The sequence below is a fragment of the Lepeophtheirus salmonis genome, chromosome 9 (assembly GCF_016086655.4).
Source record: "Lepeophtheirus salmonis chromosome 9, UVic_Lsal_1.4, whole genome shotgun sequence".
Classification (NCBI taxonomy): domain Eukaryota; kingdom Metazoa; phylum Arthropoda; class Copepoda; order Siphonostomatoida; family Caligidae; genus Lepeophtheirus; species Lepeophtheirus salmonis.
Window position 1 is genome coordinate 938,533 of NC_052139.2, and position 22,554 is coordinate 961,086.

Below are 22,554 nucleotides of genomic sequence, written 5' to 3' on the forward strand. Positions count from 1 at the left end.
AAATTATTTAAATAATTTATTATAATAATGTACATATTATGTACGGGTTATGTAAAAAAAAAACACTTAATAATTTGATTTATGAACACAATGTATATTTATGTCATTAAAAAAATTAGTAATATTGATTCAAATAAAGTATTTAATTTACAAATGGAGTGCGTCAACGCATAAACAACTTTGAACAAAAATCAATGAAAGAAGAAAATCCCAGTTTTTAACTTCATATACACATATTAGGTATGATAAATTAGAGAAACATAGATTTTAACTTAAAATAGCTCTTTTAAGAAACATTCAATAAGATATGTTATTTATAAAAAAAAATGTATTAATGGACATTCTGTTAAAAAAAATGTATTAATGGACATTCTGTTAAAACAAATGTATTAATGGACATTCTGTTAAAAAAATGTATTAATTGACATTCTGTTAAAAAATTCAATTGAAGTAACAGAATTGAAAATATGGATCTCAAAGCAAAGTGATCTGCTGTACTATAAATACAAAAAGAGTTTAAGATATTGTATATAGACTTTAACTTTGAGTTAAGTGACTTATATTAGCCCCGATTATATAAATTCAGAATAAAATACGTCAATTTATCATTCAATTGTTGTAAGAATCAATTTTGGCTACTTTGTGTGCAATTTAAAACATATAAAAATAAATGATAATAATAATTTGTTGAAAGAAATCAACGAATAATAATTTCTAAAAGAATATAAATGTAATACACGCTTAATTTAGTAGGAAAAGCATTCCTACTTGTTTTTGTGCTGTTGAGCCACAAATGTATATATTTCAAGATTAAATAATGTAGTTTACATATATTTATATGCATAAAGTCTGCAAAAAAAAAAGCAAACAAGCAAAATAAGAGATGCAAAAGAAATGTAATAATTTCCATTCAACAATTTAAGAAATAAAATTTTGTTAATATGCACAGACCTTACCATGAAAGAAAAAAAAACTAAGAAAATTAGCCGTTATAATTTGCAACTTATTTGAGTATTCTAGGTATTTTTATTTTGCGTTGTCTGAGTATGTACCTATTTATGTATATTGTACATGTCTTGAAAAATTGTCTCTTTTTTTAATTAAGTGAAATAGTTTAAGACTTGAGGGCAATGTAAGATTTTTTTTTAATAATGAATATTTACTTGAATTGCACATGTAAAATATATGAATAAAAATAGAACGATACTAAAGCAGCTACATTATTAAATATTTACTGAAATATATATTCTTACGTGTGGTCAGTCAACATAAAAACAATCAAGGAATAATTTGTATCCTTTGATAAACTATCAAAAAAATTTCCAACAGTTTTTTAGATGCAGATTTAGTGATAAAAAATGGATCACGTAAGTGAATGTCAAGCGATAGAGATCGGTGTCGAATGCCAACAAAGCGGCCCAGACCTTATCCAAGCCAGGATTACATTTCAGGAAGGTGTTGCTATGTATTGGTTAGGATTAGCAGGGAATAATCTACTTATAGCTGTTCCCTTATGATCAACCCCTCAATTCTGCCCTCTACTGTGGACATTTCGAATGTTTAAAACTGGTGATCCAACAGAAGCCACCAGCATTGGTGACAATAAAGACATCAAAGCAACGCCGGTCCAATATATCTGCAAGGACGTGTCAGAAACACTGATGGGAAGTTTCTATGCATCCACCCTACAGTCCGGACCTGACAGCAAGCGACAACGACCTGTTCCAGTCCCTTACCAACGCGCTTGGGGGTACAAATTTGGCTTCAACAGAGGCCTGTGAAAATTGGCTGTCTAAGTTTTTAAGATAGCAAAGAATTTTAGCTATGATTTAGAACTTTTGTAGCGACTCCTCTGCATATATTAGGATTTATATAACAATGTGATTAGAGTAGAATAATGTTCCCCCACCCCCAAAAAAAATTGTGGAAGAAAAGTTTCAGAATTGTGATGTGTCAACATAGAAACATTCCTCTTCAAAAAGCGAGAAAAAGAGAATATCCCAAGTTTTTTACTTCAGACATACCTACAAACCAATATTTCATAGACATATTTGACCCAAAAATAGGCATTGTATTCAAATTTGTCATATGAGTCAAGATATACAAAATTTTTGCCTCTAGTTTATAACTTTTATTTGATAAAAGATATTTATACTAACCCTGATATTGCACTTCAAATAAAGTGTATCAAATTCTCATACTTTTATTGTCCAATTTTTGTTAGATTAAATGCAATTCTTTGCCCATCTTAAAGGCTAATAAGATTATTACATTGAAAGGAATGGGCAAGTGTAATATAGAGATATACATATAGAAAGAGAGAAGGGAAATGATGTTTTTTTTCTTTTCATTTTTGGTCAAAACAGCCTCTTTTTTTCGACTTCAGAGGACCCCTAATAAGCATAACAATGTGCTTTATTATTCATAAATATACTTGCTAAATTTCAGACTGATCTGTAAGAACGTTTTGGACTCTATGAAAGAAACAAAAAAAAATATTTATAAGATTCTTAAAAATGTATTTATTTTTAAAAGAAAGTTTTGCTCTTGATTGCATAAGTTCACATTCCGTAAAGTGATGAATATATCTTGACAAGAATTTAAGTAGGGCATATAAAACTGTTTGTGTACCCCTGTATTAGTATGGTTGAGTCAATCTCCTATTATTAGTTACTAAAAAAACAAGAACGTGAAATATTAATCTATTACTTACGGGGAAAAAATATAAGGAACGACAATTAACGTGATTGATAACCAACTCTTGGTAATTGAGCTGACCAAAAAAATTGTAGTAGGTATATGCAATATAAATATATAGCTAGGGTTATCAATCCTAAGACTTTTTTAGCATGCGGTTTTTTTTTTTTTTTTGTATTAGGCAATCTGAACAGGTTTATTTTGAAGCTGTAATGATTGTTTTCATTTTTGAGGAGATAACATCTAAGTATCAGATATAAACACAAGTATTTGAGGAAAAATAAAAGGAGACTTTTTGGCGGTTTGGTTGGCTTCAAAAGTGAACAACTTTGTTTGTACTGTCTTCACTAATTAATCTGGCTATTTCTAACAAAAGTTTTTTTTTGTTTTTTTAATAATTTATATTACAATATGATCCTTTTCAACAAAATGTATATGTATATAAAATTATATGAATTTCTATACTAAAACATAACTTTACAAACTTATTCATCACCCTATAAAGCCTAACCATTTGATTATTTTTTTTTTCGAAAAACAATCAAGGACAAATCCATAGAGGTTGGAGGTTTTAATGATCATGTTTGTGTTCTACGGCATAAATAACAATGACAAATGTGAGTTTTATCTCCCGGGTAGTTCAATGTATTTAGTACATGCTAAATTGAAATAAATAGGACTAATTTAAATGCAATTTATATTTTTTAAGTGAAAATTGTCTTGGAATTATTCTGAATACAACAAATTTCTAAGATCAAGTAAATTATTTACAATTTTCCTCCTCTTAATTTATAAATGTAAATATTCAATTCACTTTTTGAAAATAAATATACTTTTAAATAATTTAATACATGCATTTGTGGCTGCAAAAAAAAATAGACAAAAAAACCCCATAATTATTTCAGAATAAAATTAATATATGTATAAATTTGACCAATGTTTTCCTAATTTATTTTACACATGCTGCAACAAATAAAAATACATATATGTACAATTCACACCAAATATGAAAGGAAATCATTCAAGTATATAATTTTTGCAATTTTCTTTTTACTTTCCGAACACTTGCTATTGAGGTTAGTATTAGATTGTTTTAAAGAATTAATATTAATTATATACTTATCAATATAACAAGTATTCGTAAAGGAATTTAAGATAAAAATGAGACAATGTTAAAAAGAAAATAATTAATAGAATAATAAATGAGTTATTTATACGAAACGGACATTTATTTATTACCTAATTAAATATTTATAATACGAAAAGCTCAATTCTGATTTACAGCTTTGAAAAAAGATAGGAATTAAGTAAAGCAATACGGACAATTATTGTGCATTAACATAAATACAATTTTGAACAAAAATCAAAAAATGGAGAAAATCCCCTTTTGTTTAATGTTCCTTTAATTGGTTAGATGGAGTTGCACTGATTAATTATGAGTAAACTTTAGGGTATTACAATTACTCCAACTAACCTAAGAATCTTGGGCAAAGTACATAAACATAAAAAGTATTTATATTCCTCTTTCTATGAATCACCTAGGTGCATCCTACCCACACTGATTTCAAGAGAATAATTTTCTTCCGAGTGCGTTGTCCATGAACTACGGCGATTCCATTTATTTTATTACATAATGCCCAATATATCATAGACGTAAAAGAGTCAATTGTATGCTTATTACATAAATTTATGTAATGAGTTACAATAACCAAGAATTTTAGATATAGTATAAAACTTTTTTTTATTATTGAAATGACTTAAATTGGCCCCGACATTGTTCCTTTAAAATGGTCTATAAGTTCAATTTGAGGATCTTCCAAAGGGTAAATAAGAATGATTTAATGATGGAAATCGACGATAACTACTCGAAAAGTACAATTATAATCCATACTCAATTTCGAGGAAAAAACAACACATTTTAACTTGTTTTTCTGGCGACAACCACATATTTGATATTCACAAGCCTATATTTATTTATCCCTTTAGCAAATGGGGTTGCGATTTTCCTCACAATCTTTATTTTAATTTATTATTTCACCCCATAAATTTTGATATGAAGAATTTGAAATAAAATTTCATTCGTAAATGGCTATATTTTTATTAGTAAACATATAGCCATTTACGAATTGCTATATGTTGATAAGTAAAAAAAATAAGGTTTCTTATTTTACTTAATTTGAGTTCAAGATTGTTTTAACTCATAACTATTAACATATACTAATGTTTGTATTGAAGTAGTGTATAACTATCAATTTATTGATTATAGATACATGGTAGCAGCTCGAGACATCAATCCCTTAGAATTAATTCTCAGCGAACAGCCAGCTGTTGTTGGACCATACTCAAAAAAGCTTCCCGGATGCTTAAATTGTTTTAGACTCGTGGATGGTTCCTACCATTGTTCCAAGTGTGGAGTTCCAGTCTGTGACAAAGAATGTGAAATTGGAGATTTGCATCGTCCAGAATGCGGTTATTTTCAAAAAAATAACTTTGTAATCAAAAAGGAAAATCATTATTCAAGTCAGGTAATTAAATTTTTATATCTTTAGATTTTTAATTTTTCCTAGATATGTACATTTCGATAGGCCTTTGATTGGTGTATGCTTAGTTTGTAGACGTAAATCTACTTAAGAATCAAAATAAAGTTATTTTACGACTTATAGTAATAACATTTTTAATAAAATCAAGTCAAAAAGTTTAATTTTTCAAGAATTGTTCATATTCTATATTCAATTGTAGCAGGCGTACTGAAAACTAGATTTGATACGGAAAAACTAAATAAAGTTTGAAAATCAGGACTCCAAGTACTATTAAAATTAAAGCTTTAGTTTAAAAAATAGTTTTTCTTTTCTTGTATAGTCAAATATTAAAATGGTTAGTAAAATAATAATCGTTTTTTATTTCAAATGATTAAAAAATTGAGTCGGCTAAACTAGTTTTGAACTATATTCAATAATTGATGGATTTAATTAAATGCATCAAGTTTGCTACTTATTATAAAATTATGTTAGACAAATAAGGGCATGTCCAAAAAATTTTAGATCTACAAATGACTTTACATATGTGCCATTTGTATACTTTATATATATTTGATTCAAATATAAATTGACTAAAAATTTATTGAAGTAACATTTTCACATTTAATTATGGAACACTTTTATCAAGTACTACTCAAGATATTTTCCATCTCTTCCAAATATACAAACTTTATTAGTACCTTGTTAGTGAAATTTGAAGAGACATCTTATTTGAAAACTTTTTCCAATAATAAAGAAGTTGTACTAATCTCAAGGTATAAACTCCCTTTAAATTTGATTATGAAGTAAATTATAAAGTTGTATATGTTCATTGAGTTTTAGTTACACTCTCAATAAGAGACTCATCTGAATAATTTAAAAGCAATGAAGCAAAAAATGTTTAAATATTTTATTTTCATATATTCACGCAACTTCTATAATAATAACTGCAATACACATTTTATCCTTTAAATTTTGTGTTGCATAGTTACATAGATTCGAAGTATGAATCATCATCAAATAAATTTAAGTGTCCATTCGGCAATCTGCCCACCCACTAAAAATATGTAGAATTGCAAGTGCAAAGAGAATGAAAACGTTAACGAGAAGAAATGTCAGAAGATGACGAGACTATTCCTTCATCAATAGTAGATATTTTATAAATTTTCCTGGTTCTTGTTTTGTATTTATAAAAGTTCCAAAAATGTTAAAAGAATAATTTTTATATTATTAGTATTATTTTTTTCATTAAAATAGAATTGAAAACTTTAACAAGTCAACAGTTGCCAACTTGGCAGCGAAAAGGAAAAGGCTGTCCGATTTCTTCCACGGCCATGTGAGTGTCAAGGAGATCATGAAAGTTTTAGGGTACTCCCAAAGTTTTGTTTAAAAGACTATAATAATGGTGGCTTTAGGTCAGAGCCTTGAGATGTCCCCTAACAGCGGCAGACGCCGTAAAATCGAGACCATGGAGGACGTGGATACTGAGATCATCAGATGTCTTGCCATGTTGATGAGGCAGCATAACAAGGCTATCATTGTCAGTGATTGGACTCTGAGGAAGTATATGAAAAATTTGGGGGCCTCTTATGTACAAGATATTAAAACTGCATTGAATAACAACCGAGACCAACCAGATCAAGAGAGTCTGGAAACTGTTAACTAGGTTAATGTATAATGGCGTGATTGGCCACCTTCCTCCACAGACTTTCCCCTCCCCCCTCAACTATTCTATTTAGATCATTATCGAAAAGAGAGCCTTTTCTACCCCTCACCAAAATTTGGATGACCTCTACCCTCATCGAACAACACTGAGTGGTCATGTCCGAGGCGGCCTTCATCAAAATGTGCTAAGGCGTCTTTGGGACCAGGTTGGAGGCCAAAGTAGCAGCTAAAATGAATCATCTTTAAAAGTAGATGGATATATCAAAGGAGGAATCTGTGATAAAAGCCTCTATCCTGTACTCCTTTTTATTCTTACAAGAGTTTACCATATATGTATGTAATCCGAAAGTCCAAGATTTTACCTCACACACCTTTTACCTGGCCTTTTCATTTCATTTCGAGCTATCAAACCCTGAAGAGTATCTGAAGGGATACAAGGTATAATGTAATTTATCAAGCCCTGGAACCACCCAAACGGATTCATTATTATAAGCTGAAAGTAATTACAAATTTATATCAACAAGATTCGACTGTACAGATAGTCAATATATCAAATTAATTTATTGTTTTACTTAATTTGTTTGTTTCTTGATGTATGCAAAAGTTATCTATTCCCATCAGCTCATACTTAATTATACTTTTGCAGATATCTGTAATAAATATGTTCTAATGCACTTTTTCTATAATTCAAGCATAATAAACCAATGTAAATTGCTCTACTTATTCTAAATCAAGTTATGAAGAGCATACCATAACGCATCTTCTAAGAAATGAGATATTTATGAAGCCAATTCTGTTTGCTTAATATAAAAATGCAAGGAATTAAATATGTTTAAACACACAAATAATATCATGAATATTTTAGTGAAATTTGTTGTCTTCTAAGAATATAAATGTAATTTCATATATTTTCAAAGATCTTAAAGAAAGCTCCACATAATTTTATTTCAAAAAAGTTTTAATCGTCATCAATTAGTTACATGTTGCATTGTTTTGTTTCATAGTATACTTTTTCACATAAATATATTGGTATATCCCATAAATAAGATGAGCTAGATAAAATACTTTTATCTTTTTTTTTTTTTTTTGCAAATTCTCATTCAACTTAAAATGGTTTTAGTGGATATAACGTACGAAAATATTAAAACATAAAATCATTTTGTATGTTAGCATACATATATTATATCGATAAAAAAGTTCCAATCAGTTAGATAGCTACAACATGATAATTTATGTAAAGCATCGAAAAAAAGGAGATAAATGTGACGTGAGATGAATAAATGTTTGATAGCGTTTCGGAAAATTAATATCTGCAGAAAATTGCCAACTATTATACTACATTTATAGTTATTCATTAAACAATCCATCTTGTCTACAGACGGAGTCTGGCCAATTTAAGGATCCATTGATTGTTTTTTTCATTTATAGATGAGCAACCATAAAATAAGTATCTTAATTTCCTAAAATTGTACCCCCGACCTACGGAATTTCTGTACAGTGTTGGGGAAAAAAAGTGGAATGTTAATTTTCCAATTCATATAAAAAGGTTTACTGATTAGTTTTTTACACTTTGGTTCAGCCATTCTTTGTGCATTAACAAACATTAATAAATATTTCGTCATCTCGTCTCCATGAGTTAGTAAGTAACCAAAATGCAGCACATCTCAGATCTTTTAGATGCTGAAGTTGAGGTGGCGAGGATTATGAACAAGTACTCCCAGAGCATAGTTTTCAAGGTGTCCCAGATGAAGAATGATAGAGAATAACTCTCGGAGAAAGCAGTACGTTGATACTTCAATTTAAAGAGAGATCAGGAGTTTCTGTTCAGCTTGAAGAAGAAGAGTAATGAAGACCTCATCAAATCGATGAATCACCTGGCCAACAACATCTCCGGGGCTGATAGGGCAATCATGAGTGCCGTAAAGGGCGACATGGGATTGTCTTCATTCTTTTAGATATTATTGAAATTTTAAAAAAAAATTAATTATTTCCAAAGTAACCTCTTGAATCCACGCTATGCTGCCCAATCCTGTAGGAAAACCCATGGGACTTTGCGGCAAACCAACAGTGTAACTTAAAAATAAAAACCAATAGAAACACATCTAGGTCAAAGAGTTGTGGTTAATAAACTTGGGGTATCATAGTATATTTAATAGACCCACAGATGCTTCAAATACAAAAGAGAATTCTTTTAATTTATAATACAATGTTAAACGTTTTTTTCTTATTTTTGAAGAATCCTGAGCATAAATAAGTCTTTTTAGTACTGATATAACGTAGAAAAATGATTATATATCAAAAAAAATTAAATATTAAAAACTAAGTTTATCAAAGTATTAATAAACTCAATATGAATGATAGTTACTCATTTTTCAGGAAATTTCTAAATGATAAAATAAATAATAACTGTTGGGAAATTTATTTTATAATTAAATAAGAAAAAATACATTTTTGGCTAGCATATCCATATATTTGTGAAAGATCAAAAATTATTTCATGTTTCCTACATTTGAAGGTAAATTAAAAAATTATTATTCATTAATTATTGTTGAAGCTATTTTTTTGATAACTTTATCAGCTTTTACAGTCTGCGTAAGTATATTGTACTCCGTCAATTTATGTTCCATGAAGCCAATATTACTTGCAATCGGTGTTTTTGTAGGAAAATAAATTGTTTTAAAATTTATTAGCTATCGTATATTTGATTGCAAATCGTCAACAAACAACAACAATGAAGGCAAAAAGGCAGATCTTCTGTTATGGAGGTTGCAAGCATTGTGAATGGGTCCATAGGGTTAGAATGTTATTTTACAGCGGTGAGAACCTTTCTTGGAAGTAGAAGACAGAACAAGATTGTAACTGAATACTTCTTGACCGGAGTGGCCTTTCAAATTGAAGCCAAGGAGTATCTAGATGTGAAGAAAGAGGAAGTGAACCCCAGATTAGATGCCAACTACTCCAAAAGGGGTTACTATTGTCAACAAGACTCAACACCTAGCCATAAGTCTGAACAACTCAAGCTTTATGCAAGGAAACCCTCACCGATTTCTGGCATCCAAGCTGATGGACACACATAATCACCGGACTTTTCAACGCTGAACAATGGAATATACTGCTTTTTGGAGAGCAAGACCGACAAATTCCCCCATCACAATGTTGAATTCCTGTAAACCTTTATTGAGAAGGAGTTGGGTTACATGTTCATTGGCCAAAGCCAAAGTCTCCGGAAGATAAAATCTTGTATTGATTCTTATTAGAGTAATGGATTTAAATAGTTAACCCATATATTGAATGTGGGTTGGATTTTGGTCAAAGCATTTTATATTTCTTTGAAATAAACGAAAAGCAATTAGCTGAGTAATTTACTAAAAAATAATCAATAGTTCCCTCTCATTAAAATGTTACACCTCATTAAATTGACACAATTTCTACATTAATAGGTATCCATGCCATATTAAAATAATGAGAATGACAATAAATTTCTCAAAACTAAACATATACAAATATTTAATAAGTAGATTTAACATCGGTCCATTTCACTTATAAAGGGTTGAACATTTTGTTAAATGTATTATAAAGAAGAAATATATCATGAAATTTTATAAGAAAGTCAAAAGTACATATGCGTCTTGTTAGACTGAAAATATTCTGTTTCTTTATTTATTTAGAAAATAGTTGCTGATGGGGGATATTAACTTAAAATTTATTTTTAGGATTGAAGATATTTCTTAAGATTTACCCTCTTTTAATTTAACCCCATTTGGAAAACTTGTCATTGCTTTTCCACATATTTCAGATAGGAGAAACTCTCTACCTGTGAAACAAACAAAAACAGCAGCATATGCTACAAAGATTCTTTTTTTTTTAAATGAAACGGAAAATATGAACATTACTCAAACATCAGTTTATTTTATATGAATATTTGCCATTTATCAAATGTTGTCATGCCCCTTAAATTCTCTAGAGAACGTCGTTTACCGTGTATACATGCATGTATCTAAATATATGTGTGTATATTTAATATTAGGGTAATGCCTCATGGACTTGATATCTATTATTAATATCCTTTAACATCAAAGTATAGATTGTTAACACAAAATTGCACCAATTACCTGTTTTTTGACTTAAAGATATAAAAAATCACGCATAAATTACTTTAAAAGTCTACAAATTTATTAGTAAAATATTCAATATATTTCATTGCATAGTTTTTTATATATTTGGGACTCCAATAAAAAAAACATCTCGAAATTTGGTTGTTTCATAAATAAAAAAAACTATATCGAGGGTCCCCTAACCCCCGATCATCCCTGGTTCCCACATACACAAACGTTTAAACCAAAGTGCATCACAGCTCTCTTATAGGTATGTCGTAGAGACGGATCACACATATAAATATAATATCTTATTGCTTCCCCGGAGCTGAAAATTTCAAAATGTAAAATTAAAAACAAGATTTGTATTCTTCTTAATTATCGCACTTCTAATGGTTGATTAAATTATAACTCAATTAGATTCCAGAAAAGTTAAAGTATTTTTATATAGCGAGTGGTTCATTACAATCTGAAAACTTTCAATTTTAAACTTCAACAAGATGTAACTTATAGATTAACTATAGATTCTTAGCAAAATCAATACAGATTTCAATGGACTACCCCCTAAGGCATAATATGAAATCATATTATGCGTGACGTTTTTTCCAGAAATCACTTTAAAAATTAAAGTTTTTTTATCTACTATAATAAACTTAGCTAAAAAAATTCAAACATATAAAGTTTAAAAAAGGTAATTACCCTTTTGTAAATATATGATACATTGTATATCCCCTGTTATGAATAGTGCTTTCTTTCCTCCCTTTTGATAATTTATAAAGGACTCATTCCATAACACGAACAGAGAGTGTTTTATCCTTTTTTGGTTTGAGCTGTTAATGTTTCATTTTTGAAAACAAAAACAAGGATAAAAGTGTTTGTAATAGAATAAAAATTTACAAACGATCCACATCATATAATTTGTAAACTCTAAGCCCTTTCGGTTTCTGACAAAAAAAAAGCTAATTTGTATGACTACCCGGACAATTTGAATTTTTTTTTTTGAGGTGAGCTGATAAGTTGATAGTACGTTTATTTAGATTAATTAAAGAGGAAGAAAATAAGAGACAAACTTTAGTCCGTATCTAGAAAGAACATAAGTAAGAATTACTTTGATGTCAATCCTCAACTCTACTCTAAGTTTACGAAAACTTAAACTTATATCTCTCTATCATATCATGTATGTTATTCTCCGAAATTCATGACCACCAACACAGGTGAGTAATATATACTTAGATGTTTTCTCTTTAAGAATTAAATCATTATGATATGCGCTTAGGAAAACAAAAAAACTCTTCAAATTACCAACGACAAATAAAATCCCACAATGAAGAATGCCTGTAATTTAGAACTTTACATAGACTGGTTTAAAATATGACCAAATAATGATGTTTTGGGTAAATAGCAAAGACCAGGGTTGTGAACGGAACAGGATTTTTTTTTTTTTGTTGAACGCTAAAAATGAGAATTCAGCCTTCGGTTCTAAAGTACTTACAAAAATATAATAAATAAAAGTAAAGATAATTTTTTACTTTGTTAAATATGATTTAAAGGGCTGATAAAGCAAAGGATAACGCATTGTAGTCCTATTTTGTGGCAGTGACACAGGAGGAAGGGGGCCACTTTTGACGGCTCTTATCGAAAATGAAAGTTTATAGTACTATACCTTAACTCGAATATTTAAACTTCACCAGTTCAATAATTCTGAATTATGGGGCCGAGGATTATCATTTGGAAGTGAATGTAAGCAAATGAGTCACTAAATATTCCTGAGGACCCCCTAATAAAATTATAAGCTTCTTATCCCAGGATAACTAGGTATCTTCTGATAGTTACATTGTATTCCCTATTTTTGGTTCTCTTTTATAGTCAGTTTGCGACAGCAAAATGCAACATTTGACGAATGAGTGGGATGTATATTATTCAAAATAACAATAATAATAAAAGTTATTTATAGAAATGGCCGCCCTCTGCTACTACATGGCCTCCAGCCTGGGTAAGAGGGCTGCACACACCTTGAGAATGTTGCGCTTGGACATGGCTACAAAATGCCTATCAGCAGAGGTTTTTAGAGCCTTGAGGCTGGGATGGAGGACGACACAGGTACTACTTTTGACGTAGCCATATTCTAGAGGATTCATTCCGGGTGAAGAGGGATACCGATTGCGTGTTTCCAGAAATCGGAAAAAATTTTCTCGAGGCATTGTTGCGTGGTCCTGGCCTTGTGCCACGAGGTGGAGTATCGAGGGAAGATATAGTTTGCCTTTGGATTGTTGGACTTTGCCCAGGGCAAGACAACCTCCTTGAAAACGTCTTGTTACTCCTTGACCCTAATTTTTAGGTCTTTCCAGAACCAGTACGGGGCATTCTCTTCCTGTTTGAAGCTACAATTACCAGCATCACTGCAAAGGCTGGTAAGTAAGTTTTGTTGATGGACAAAGCCTCATAGACCGCGTAAGCAGGTTAACAGTAGTTTTCGGAGTTTCTCAATCAGCCCATGGTCCAGTTTGTCTTTCTTGTTGTTAAGCTGGGCGCGAATAAAATCAGCTATACTTTCCCTTTTGGCCTCCATCTTGACAATGAATTAACCGATTTTACTCAGTTGTAACTCATTCAAACGACAATATTCACTGGATTATTGTGTTAAAAATATTGAAACTTAGTTTGCAAATAAGGCCTCCCTCACAATATCAAACTGGAAGACACGATTAGCTGTTGTACAATGTAAATGGTATTACCTTATTATTAGAACGTGGAACAGAACGGAAAACAGAACTGAAAAAATAGCTGAACGTTGAACAGAACGCCAAAATATAGGAAGGCTTACAGGCCTGCTAAAGACATGTCCAGAAATTTATCCAATATCGATCCTCTACGAGAGTGTGGGCTCATGAAAGTCGGAGAGTAACAACTAAGATTATTTGAGGAGCTATGAATATAAGTCATTTTTTGACTAAAAGTAAAATTGAGGATCAATAAATGAGTAATTCCTACCGATACCCCTGTTAGAGTCGGCTAACCATTTGTTTGTATTTTTTTAGGTATGTAAAGATGCACCATTTTGCTGGAAAAAATATATTTCCATCAGGATATTTTACATGCACTTATTACAAAGCGTTTTCCTCCCAGGCAGTCACATAGTGGGAACCATGCCAGAGGAGCTTCCTTGCCGTCAGAGCCCACAAAGCCCAAGGACATGGGCCAAGGACGGGAAGGATGCTTTGTGGTACTAAGTGTCTTTATTGATTCATCAATGTCTCCAATGTTTGAGTACTTGTCATTCTGCCTGTTGGCGGGGTAAACGGTCCTGGTATTCTTGGCGCTGAAAATGATGTCATGTTTGGATTTTGCCTTCTTGACGTCCTTCAGAAGGGTCTTGTAATAGAGAAGATGGGTTTCTTTCATTGTTGGTGTCAAAAGGGTTCTCTCCAGCCTCACAAGGCTCTTTCCACCCTCTTTTTAGATAGCTCTCTGTACAGTATGGCGTGAAACACCGAAATCTCTTCCATGGGGCCTCATGGCCTGTCTTTTTTAATTCGTCTGGATCCAGATTAGCCCCTGTTCCTTTGCAACGTTTCTGAATTGCTGACAGCGTATATGCTGGTCCTGGAGACACCAAACCGCTTCGATACTTCCGTCCGAGTTTTTCCCCAGTGTTAAGGTGTGCCCGAATGGAAATTATTCGATCACTGTCAAGTGTGTTGTTATTGTCTTGTACGTAAGCTAGATAGCTCCGGTTTGTTTTGTAAGTAATTATTTATGTTTTAATAGATCGGAATATGAATTAAGTTCAATCACTCAACCTTCACTAATCATTGAATTACCAAGCCTTCAGGTTTTAATGGAACATCTGGTAAATAGACTGTTGATTGTTTGAAAAAAGTCAGCTAAAATACAACATTATTTAATAAGGTATTTTATAATCCATTCAAAAAATAAATGCTTAACAATGAAAGAAACTTTATCTTGAAGGATTTAGGATAAATTAGTAAAATAATAAATATGTTTTGATAAAATAAGGAGAAAGGGTTTCTCAAGTTTTCTCTTTGATTTTAACGATAAATATTACAACTAGAAATATAAAAATAGATTTTAAAATACAGTTTTCATTATAAAATTTAAATATAAAAATTGCAAATCTTGAAAACCAAGAATGTTATAAATGGTAAAAAAAAACAATGTGAAAAAGAGAGAATCTTACAACCACTTTTATGTCCTAATTAATCCAAATTATAATTTTATAATTTATTTCATTAAATAAATTTTGTTAAGATGAAGTAAATTCAAAAATTTCTTCATTGAATATCCTGAAATAGTATCTACTTGAATGTATATGTAAAATTTTAAATACGTTATGACAAAAAATTTCTCTTGAGGACCCATTATGATTTTTGTCGAAAAATAGATTTTTCACATTTAACTTTTCAAGATATATTTATAAATATATATTTAATATGCTAAATTCAATGACAACCAGGATATTTTCACTTTTAGGTCATAATTGCAAATATTACTATTGTTTTTATTTAGTTGGGGTATGTTTCTTCAAATAAACAGACATGAGAGACAAGTAAAAATTTATCATTCAAAAAACTAAATAATTATCACCGTTTGGATATGAAAAAATGGTTGAGTAATAACATAGTTTTTTAATTGGAGTAAAAGTTGTGAAAGGACATTTTCGTTTAGTTTTTTGTGTGGAATTAACTTTTTTAAGTATAATATTGCTATTATTTGCATGTGAGAATTATATTGTGCGAAATTTATTAGCTATTAGTATATAGAGAATTAAAATAGTATTTAACACTTTGATTCCGAATCCGTAGTTAGTTTTTTATATACAATCCAGTTTTCGAAAAGTTCCAATTTTTACATGTCTATTCTATCTTTTTTTTAATTATTTGAAAGGATTATATTTGTAAGAAAAAAAAATCAGTTACCAAAATCAAAATAAATGTATTCTTGGCAAAATTAAATGTTAATGCTTGAGTTTTATATGCAATTATTCAATCTTGAGAAAATACTATTTATAGAGTAAAAAACACTATATTTTGAAGGTTTTGTTTGAAAAGAAATAACGCCTCAATTTTTCAGTTGCTTTTACTTTAAAAGAGTTCATTTGAAGCCTAAATTATTTGGCTTTTATTTACATAAGTGTATTTGCTTCTAAGAGGTATATTTTAGCAGCTAAATTGTTTTATTTAGTTTAATAAAAGGTTGGCATATTATTATGTAAAACTCTCTATTCACATACTGATATTCGAATTTATTTATAATTATCCTTTTTTATACAAAAATATACTCATTATCATGGGGTTTTGAAAAATATTTTTTTAAAGTAAAAAGTGTAACTCAATAATGATGTATTTTTAATGTTATGTATTTCTTTAACTAATAGGCATGTGTAACTCCATTACGAATGCTCTTAATGAAGAAAAGTGATCCGAATACTTTTAGAAAAATAGATATGCTCATGGATCATATTGAAGAGCGAGTCGTAATCAATAAGCAAGTCAACATACAACTACTCAACATCATTTTATTTTTAAAAGAAGTATCTTCATCCAAGGAATTTAATCAAAATGAAGTATCAACATCAAATGATTTTGATCAGAAAGAAATTCAACGGATGCTTGGGATTCTAAAAACCAACGGAATGAAATTTGAGCCGCTGGGTCCTGAAAGAGGTTGTCCTGGTGTGGCTCTTTATCCAGTGTACTGCCTGATTAATCATGCTTGTTTCAATAATACGAATTATGTTAAGTTCCCTGACTTTCATCTTGAGCTACGATCACAAATCCCTATAAAGAAAGGGGAGCAAATCTTTACTCGCTACGTTTCTTCAACAATTGGTAAATGAAGGATCTATAATATTAAATATCCTTCACCAAGGTATTATAAAATATGTTTCTTTACTTTAGGAAATTTGCGAAGGAGACAAGACATCAAACAGTATTGGTTCTTTGATTGTGAATGCCAGCGCTGTATAGATCGAACAGAACTGGGGACATATATGTCCGGAATTAATTGTAAACATTGCAAAAATGGCTATCTTCTGCCTATTAATTCTTTGAACTATGAATCTGACTGGTCCTGTAATAATTGTGATGTAATTGTTAACTACAAAACAATTAGTGATATTATTGATACAATTGAATCCCAGGTACTTTTAATTAAATATTAAAATATTTTGTAGCATGACTCTAGATAAACATATTTTTGAACAATCTAAGAACGACAGATTTGGGGATCCAAAACATACTGTAGCATTTAACTACGATTTTATGTGCATTCTTTTTAATTACAATATACAGCCAAAAATACCTCAATCCGGGGGAAAAAATAGTTTTGCTTCTATCACGTGTCTCTAATTGTAAAAATATATGAGCAACAACAAAAAGTCAACGTGTGGATGATCTCCTCTTCATCACCAGTGTCAGTAACAATACGGCTGCAGAGACTCTTGTCATCTCCACCCAGACTGCCTATAACACTAAGAAGTATATTACAATCATATTAAACAACAATATGGTTAACTTCTGACCTCCTTCCATGTAGCCTTCTTCCAGCCCTGACCTCGCCCCACTTGACTTTGACGCTTAGAGTGTATTACAGAATAAAGTCTACCACAACTCTCATACAAATTTGGAATCGCTGTCAAGTGCCATGATGCCAATGTAGAACGCAATTGTATGTATCGGCAAGAGCTGCCAATCTGTTCGTCAGATTGTCGATGCAGTTATTGCTGATTAAAGAGGACATACTGAATAAAATATATAGCTTAATATATTACAAATTGGTTTTGAGTTGTCTCATCTGGATTCCATAAAAATTAGTTTTTCGTTAGTTAGTCAAGTTTTGAGTCCCAACTCGACACAGTAAAGGCAGATGTGGTTATATTTTAAGTATAATAAATTGTTCATTTCTTTCTTGATGATATTTATGTATAAATATAATTAAATTGTACATTATTTTACAAATTTGTATGTATTTATTGACAAATTTATGACTAGATTATTTTTTCTTATATAATTTTTGTTCATATAATTATAGGTTCGTTCCATAGAGCATGAGACAATTGATGAGTTGGAGGAAATGTTATACCATTATCAAAAACTCCTACATCCCAACCATTATATCGTTATTGACATCATGCATAACCTTATCCACGTGTATGCAGCCAAAGAGACTTTAACTCGACCTGAAAAAGAAAGAAAGATTCAACTTTGTATGTCCGTATTAGAAACTTTAGGACGTGTGGATCCTGGTTATACAAAGTGGAGAGGTACTATATTGCAAGAGATGATTTATCCTCTAATGATGGTCTCCAAGGAAGATCATGAGTATAAAAGAATAACTGAGAGAGAATTTCACAAAAGACTTAATATTTGTGCTCGAAAATTAGCTGAAGCAAAGAAATGTTTAACGGGGGGTTTTACAAAATTGACAGAGAACTCTGTTTCCTCTATATTAAAGAAACCACCGATTGATGAGGATAATGTTTCGAAATCAAATACATAGTGAATAATATTCATTCGTCATTTGGGCTTGAGTCCTTCTTGATTTTTCCATTTTATTCAAGTTACGAGTATTTGTTTCAAGTTAAAAAATTATTTCCTGAATGTATTTTTTAAATAATCCCTTCCGTTCTTTATAATCATAATAATTTATTTAACCCATTTTCATTATTAAAAAAACCACAATGATATATATGAATGTTTAATGTCGAAAGATCCAAGGGTTTAAAATTTTGTTTCCATACATACTTTAATCGAAATATATTCAACTAACATGAGCCATGAGTAATAAACCTTACAAAATCCGTTATTATTAATAAAAGAATTACTAATTAATTGACAACATTCAGCATTAACCTTTCAACCTTGTCAGGTAAATTCTTTGAACTACATACAAAAATATTAATGAAGATTCATAGCCTTATATAAAAAAGAAACTAAAATCAATTTTTCTCAAAAATCAAGTATCGATTACAAATGTAAACCAATAGTAATTTTGAAAAACCCCGTATGCAATTTTCATCAAAAATGGATAGAAAGTGTTCATTCTGTAAAAAGTAGGCGGAGACATCATTTCATATTTTTTTTACTTTTGCCAAATGGTTGTACATATGTTAAAAGATGTGGAGGACATGGTATGGCGGCACTACGGAGTGAGAATGCCCCAAATGGATTGGCTAGTCGTCATGTCCCCTTCATATGTCGAGTGTCTCGAAAAAGAGAACATTGTTTCTCAGGTCCAGGAAGTACTCTACGTGGCAAAGCATACAAATAGAATTATTCAACTCGAATCCAAAGCTGCGTGTCCACCTTAATTAATATCATAGACTCCTTCTCAGGATCAAATAACTCAAATAACGTCAATCTATGGAGCAGTGTTTGTATAGTCTTCTTCTCTATCTCTGAAAATTTTTAATGGGAGTTTTAAATATCATAAATTTGACTACAAAGTCTATAATTGACCAAAATATATTTATAAAATATTGTGCTCAATGTATATTTGGTGAATGAGATTTCATTACGGAGCCAACCGATAGTTGAAACAAAAATATGCAAGTTTTGTTTTTAACCATATCGCTCAGTGTATAAACGTCGGAGCAATATCAAAAAAGGCAACTCGTGTGAGATCTATGACCGCAGCAGTGTCATTAGTACCCATTGGTACTTCTATCTGGACAGCCTACAAGGTCAAGAAGTCTATTACATCCCATACAACCAACAAGAACCAATAATTTTAATACAACAATATGCTGAATTCTGAGGTGTCTCCTTATAGACCTCCTCCAGCCCTAGCCCACTGGACTTTGGAGTTTTGAACGAATTGGAAAATAATATCTTACACTCCTCTCAAACAAACTTGGATTTTTAACAATAAATATGGTGAAGCCTGTGCGATTGCCTCCAGGCCAATGTCAGTGACAAGAAGAAAGAGGAGACAGTTGGATTCTCTATTCGGACTGTCTACAACATTAATCAGTTCATTACAGTCCCTTAGAGCAAAATGAACCAAAACTTACATTGTCTGCCTCCATGTGACTCTCCTCCTGATCTACACCCCTGGAACATCGCAGTTTATGGCGTCTTGGAGAAGAATTGTAGCCAAATTTGCTCTGAGCTATCTTCATAGCAGCGTGTTTTCCCATGGACACGGCCTAATATTGTCTAGAGTTTACCAAGGTTAGTATTGTTTGTGAAGGAAGACGTTATGTATAAAAAATGTATCTAAAAATAGTATTTCAACATAACACAAATTGTTTTTGAGTTGATTTATCTTGATTCCATAAAAATCACGTTTTTCGTAGTTTAGTAATGGTATTATATATGTTTATATTTGGATCATATATGAGTTATAATTCTGCAAAATAAATAGAGTTTAGATGTTAATGTTATTGTAAATTTACTATAGTACATAGATTACATACATTATTTAGATATTGTATGTACATATGGATATACCTATAAAGGTATAGAACAAATACAAATATATCATTCCTTTTTTTTACATAATTAAATAAACAAGTTAGAGAAGGGGGGCTTTATTTTCATATAAAACATTTTTTTGTATACACATAGAATCAAATTAGTGTAATGATGCTCTTAGGTAACTACAAATATACATACATTAGCTCATGATTTACGTTTCCCAGAGAGACATCATCTCTCTCCATATATTACAAATTATAATTACAAATGTATATGTCTACACTTTACATATTATCCATGTGACATAATATTATTAAATATGAGGAAAGTTGTTGATTCTTTTAATTTCTGAGTAGCTAACAACAAAGTATATAAAGGAGTAGCCTTAAAAAAATCATTTTTGGTTTGTTTGTTTGTAAGTAGATTACGGAAAAAGTTATGAATTTATATTCATACAACTTTGTAGAGGGATTATATACGTTAACTATATGAAGACAATTTATTTTCCTAGGTCCAAGTCATTTGCTTATCTGTTTGTGGGTAGGATTACGGAAAAAGTTAAAAAGATTTTACTGGGAGGGAATTGAAATCTGTAACAAGTTTGAGCTGAATACCTTGGTTTGCCAGATTTCTATGTTTGTGAATGTGTACCCATGAGATTTATATGACAAAGTTGTATAAGAAAAAATACAAAATCTTTGAAATATCCTCAAATACGAAGGCCAAGAGGCCAATCTTGTGGGCTTACACCCCCAAGGAGATTCTTCAGTTTAAGAAGATGCCCAACTCATATGTTTATGATGTTACCAAAGCTATTTGGGAGTCTGATTGGTTGGGGTCGCCTGCGCGGAAGACTCATGCTTTTTCTGACAGAAAATAAACACACTCCCGACTTCCTAAAGTGTTTTGGAAAGAGGAAATGTTGTCTCCTTCCTCGCTGGATTTAAAATCCTTGGATTACTTTGTGTGGTATTTCTTACAGAAATAGTCAAAAAAACGTGTACATTAGACGGTTGACTCCTTGCGGGCTTCCATTCTCGCGGCAGAAGCCAACATGGACAAGAAGTTTCTTATCAGTTCATGTGCCCAGTTCTGAGTCACGTTCGATACTACTGGAGGTGGTATTTGAGTAATTTATTTCACGATGGAGCCCTACATATGTAGGAGCAAAAGATTTTTGAATTGCTGAATTAAATTTGGGAAATAAGTTATAATAAGTATTATCTATAAATTTTCAAGATTTAATATCCCACACCCTGTATACGGGTGTTCCATTGAAATCTGTCCACTTACTACTTCAATAATTAATGAAGGTTGAGTGATAGAAAATTAATTTATACATCGAAATGTTAAAGTATAATCAGTTAGTTACAAAACAAAACCAACCAGAGCTCTCTAGCTAACACACAAGCTGGAAAAAAAATGACACTTGAATGTTACCGTAAATTCTATTTGCGGACTACAAGGAGTTACGGGTCTCTAGGACCAACGTCTAAGCCGTCAGCAAGTCAGAAACGTTTGAAAGAAAGAAGATATCTATCAAAAAGGCAAAACTGGATCTGGATGAGCTTAAAAAAATAGCCTAGGTCAATCCCCTCAATCCATGAGGGTCCATGCAAGAGATCTCAGGGTTTTACACCAGACTATCCTGAAAGCATTAAAAAAAAGTGGGTGAAAAGAGCCTTCTGAGGGTGGAGAGGTCACTTTTAACACCAACAATGAAAGAACCACATCTCTAAAAGTTGCAACAGTCTTTTTAATGAGTCTTTTGAGTTATTTTGAACTTTTTTTTTTTTGAAATCTTGGGCTTTTCTACTGCCATGATGTCAACCCCCTTGACTTTACCTTTTCGGTGTATACCCAGGGAAAGGACAAAAATGGCCTTCATCCAAACACCGAGGCCTTAATTACCATTGTCAGTCTGTACTGGGACGTCATGATAGAAACTACATCTACAGTGGGTGCCCGGCCTTCTGTTGCAGACTGTAAGACATCATTCCCGCTAAGAGCAACTACATAAATTATTAACAGTGCTTAGACACACATTTATTTATAGTATAAATTTTATTGAAATTACATTAATAACTAATAAATTATATATTGTTAAAGTTTAACATACAAAGTGTTCATATTTTAATGGACCAC

At 31.1% G+C, this 22,554-nt stretch overlaps 1 protein-coding gene across 1 annotated transcript in view; it reads left to right on the forward strand.

The window, feature by feature from the left end:
- LOC121124249 (SET domain-containing protein SmydA-8) overlaps positions 1-18,764 on the forward strand; it is a 48,354-nt gene extending 29,590 nt beyond the window's left edge. Inside the window, exons 2-5 of the mRNA XM_040719403.2 lie at positions 4,964-5,222; positions 16,368-16,821; positions 16,891-17,132; positions 18,023-18,764. Coding sequence (XP_040575337.1) covers positions 4,964-5,222; positions 16,368-16,821; positions 16,891-17,132; positions 18,023-18,490 — 1,423 coding nt within the window. The 3' untranslated portion in view covers positions 18,491-18,764. The remainder of the gene's footprint in view (positions 1-4,963; positions 5,223-16,367; positions 16,822-16,890; positions 17,133-18,022) is intronic.
- The last annotated feature ends 3,790 nt before the right edge of the window (positions 18,765-22,554 follow it).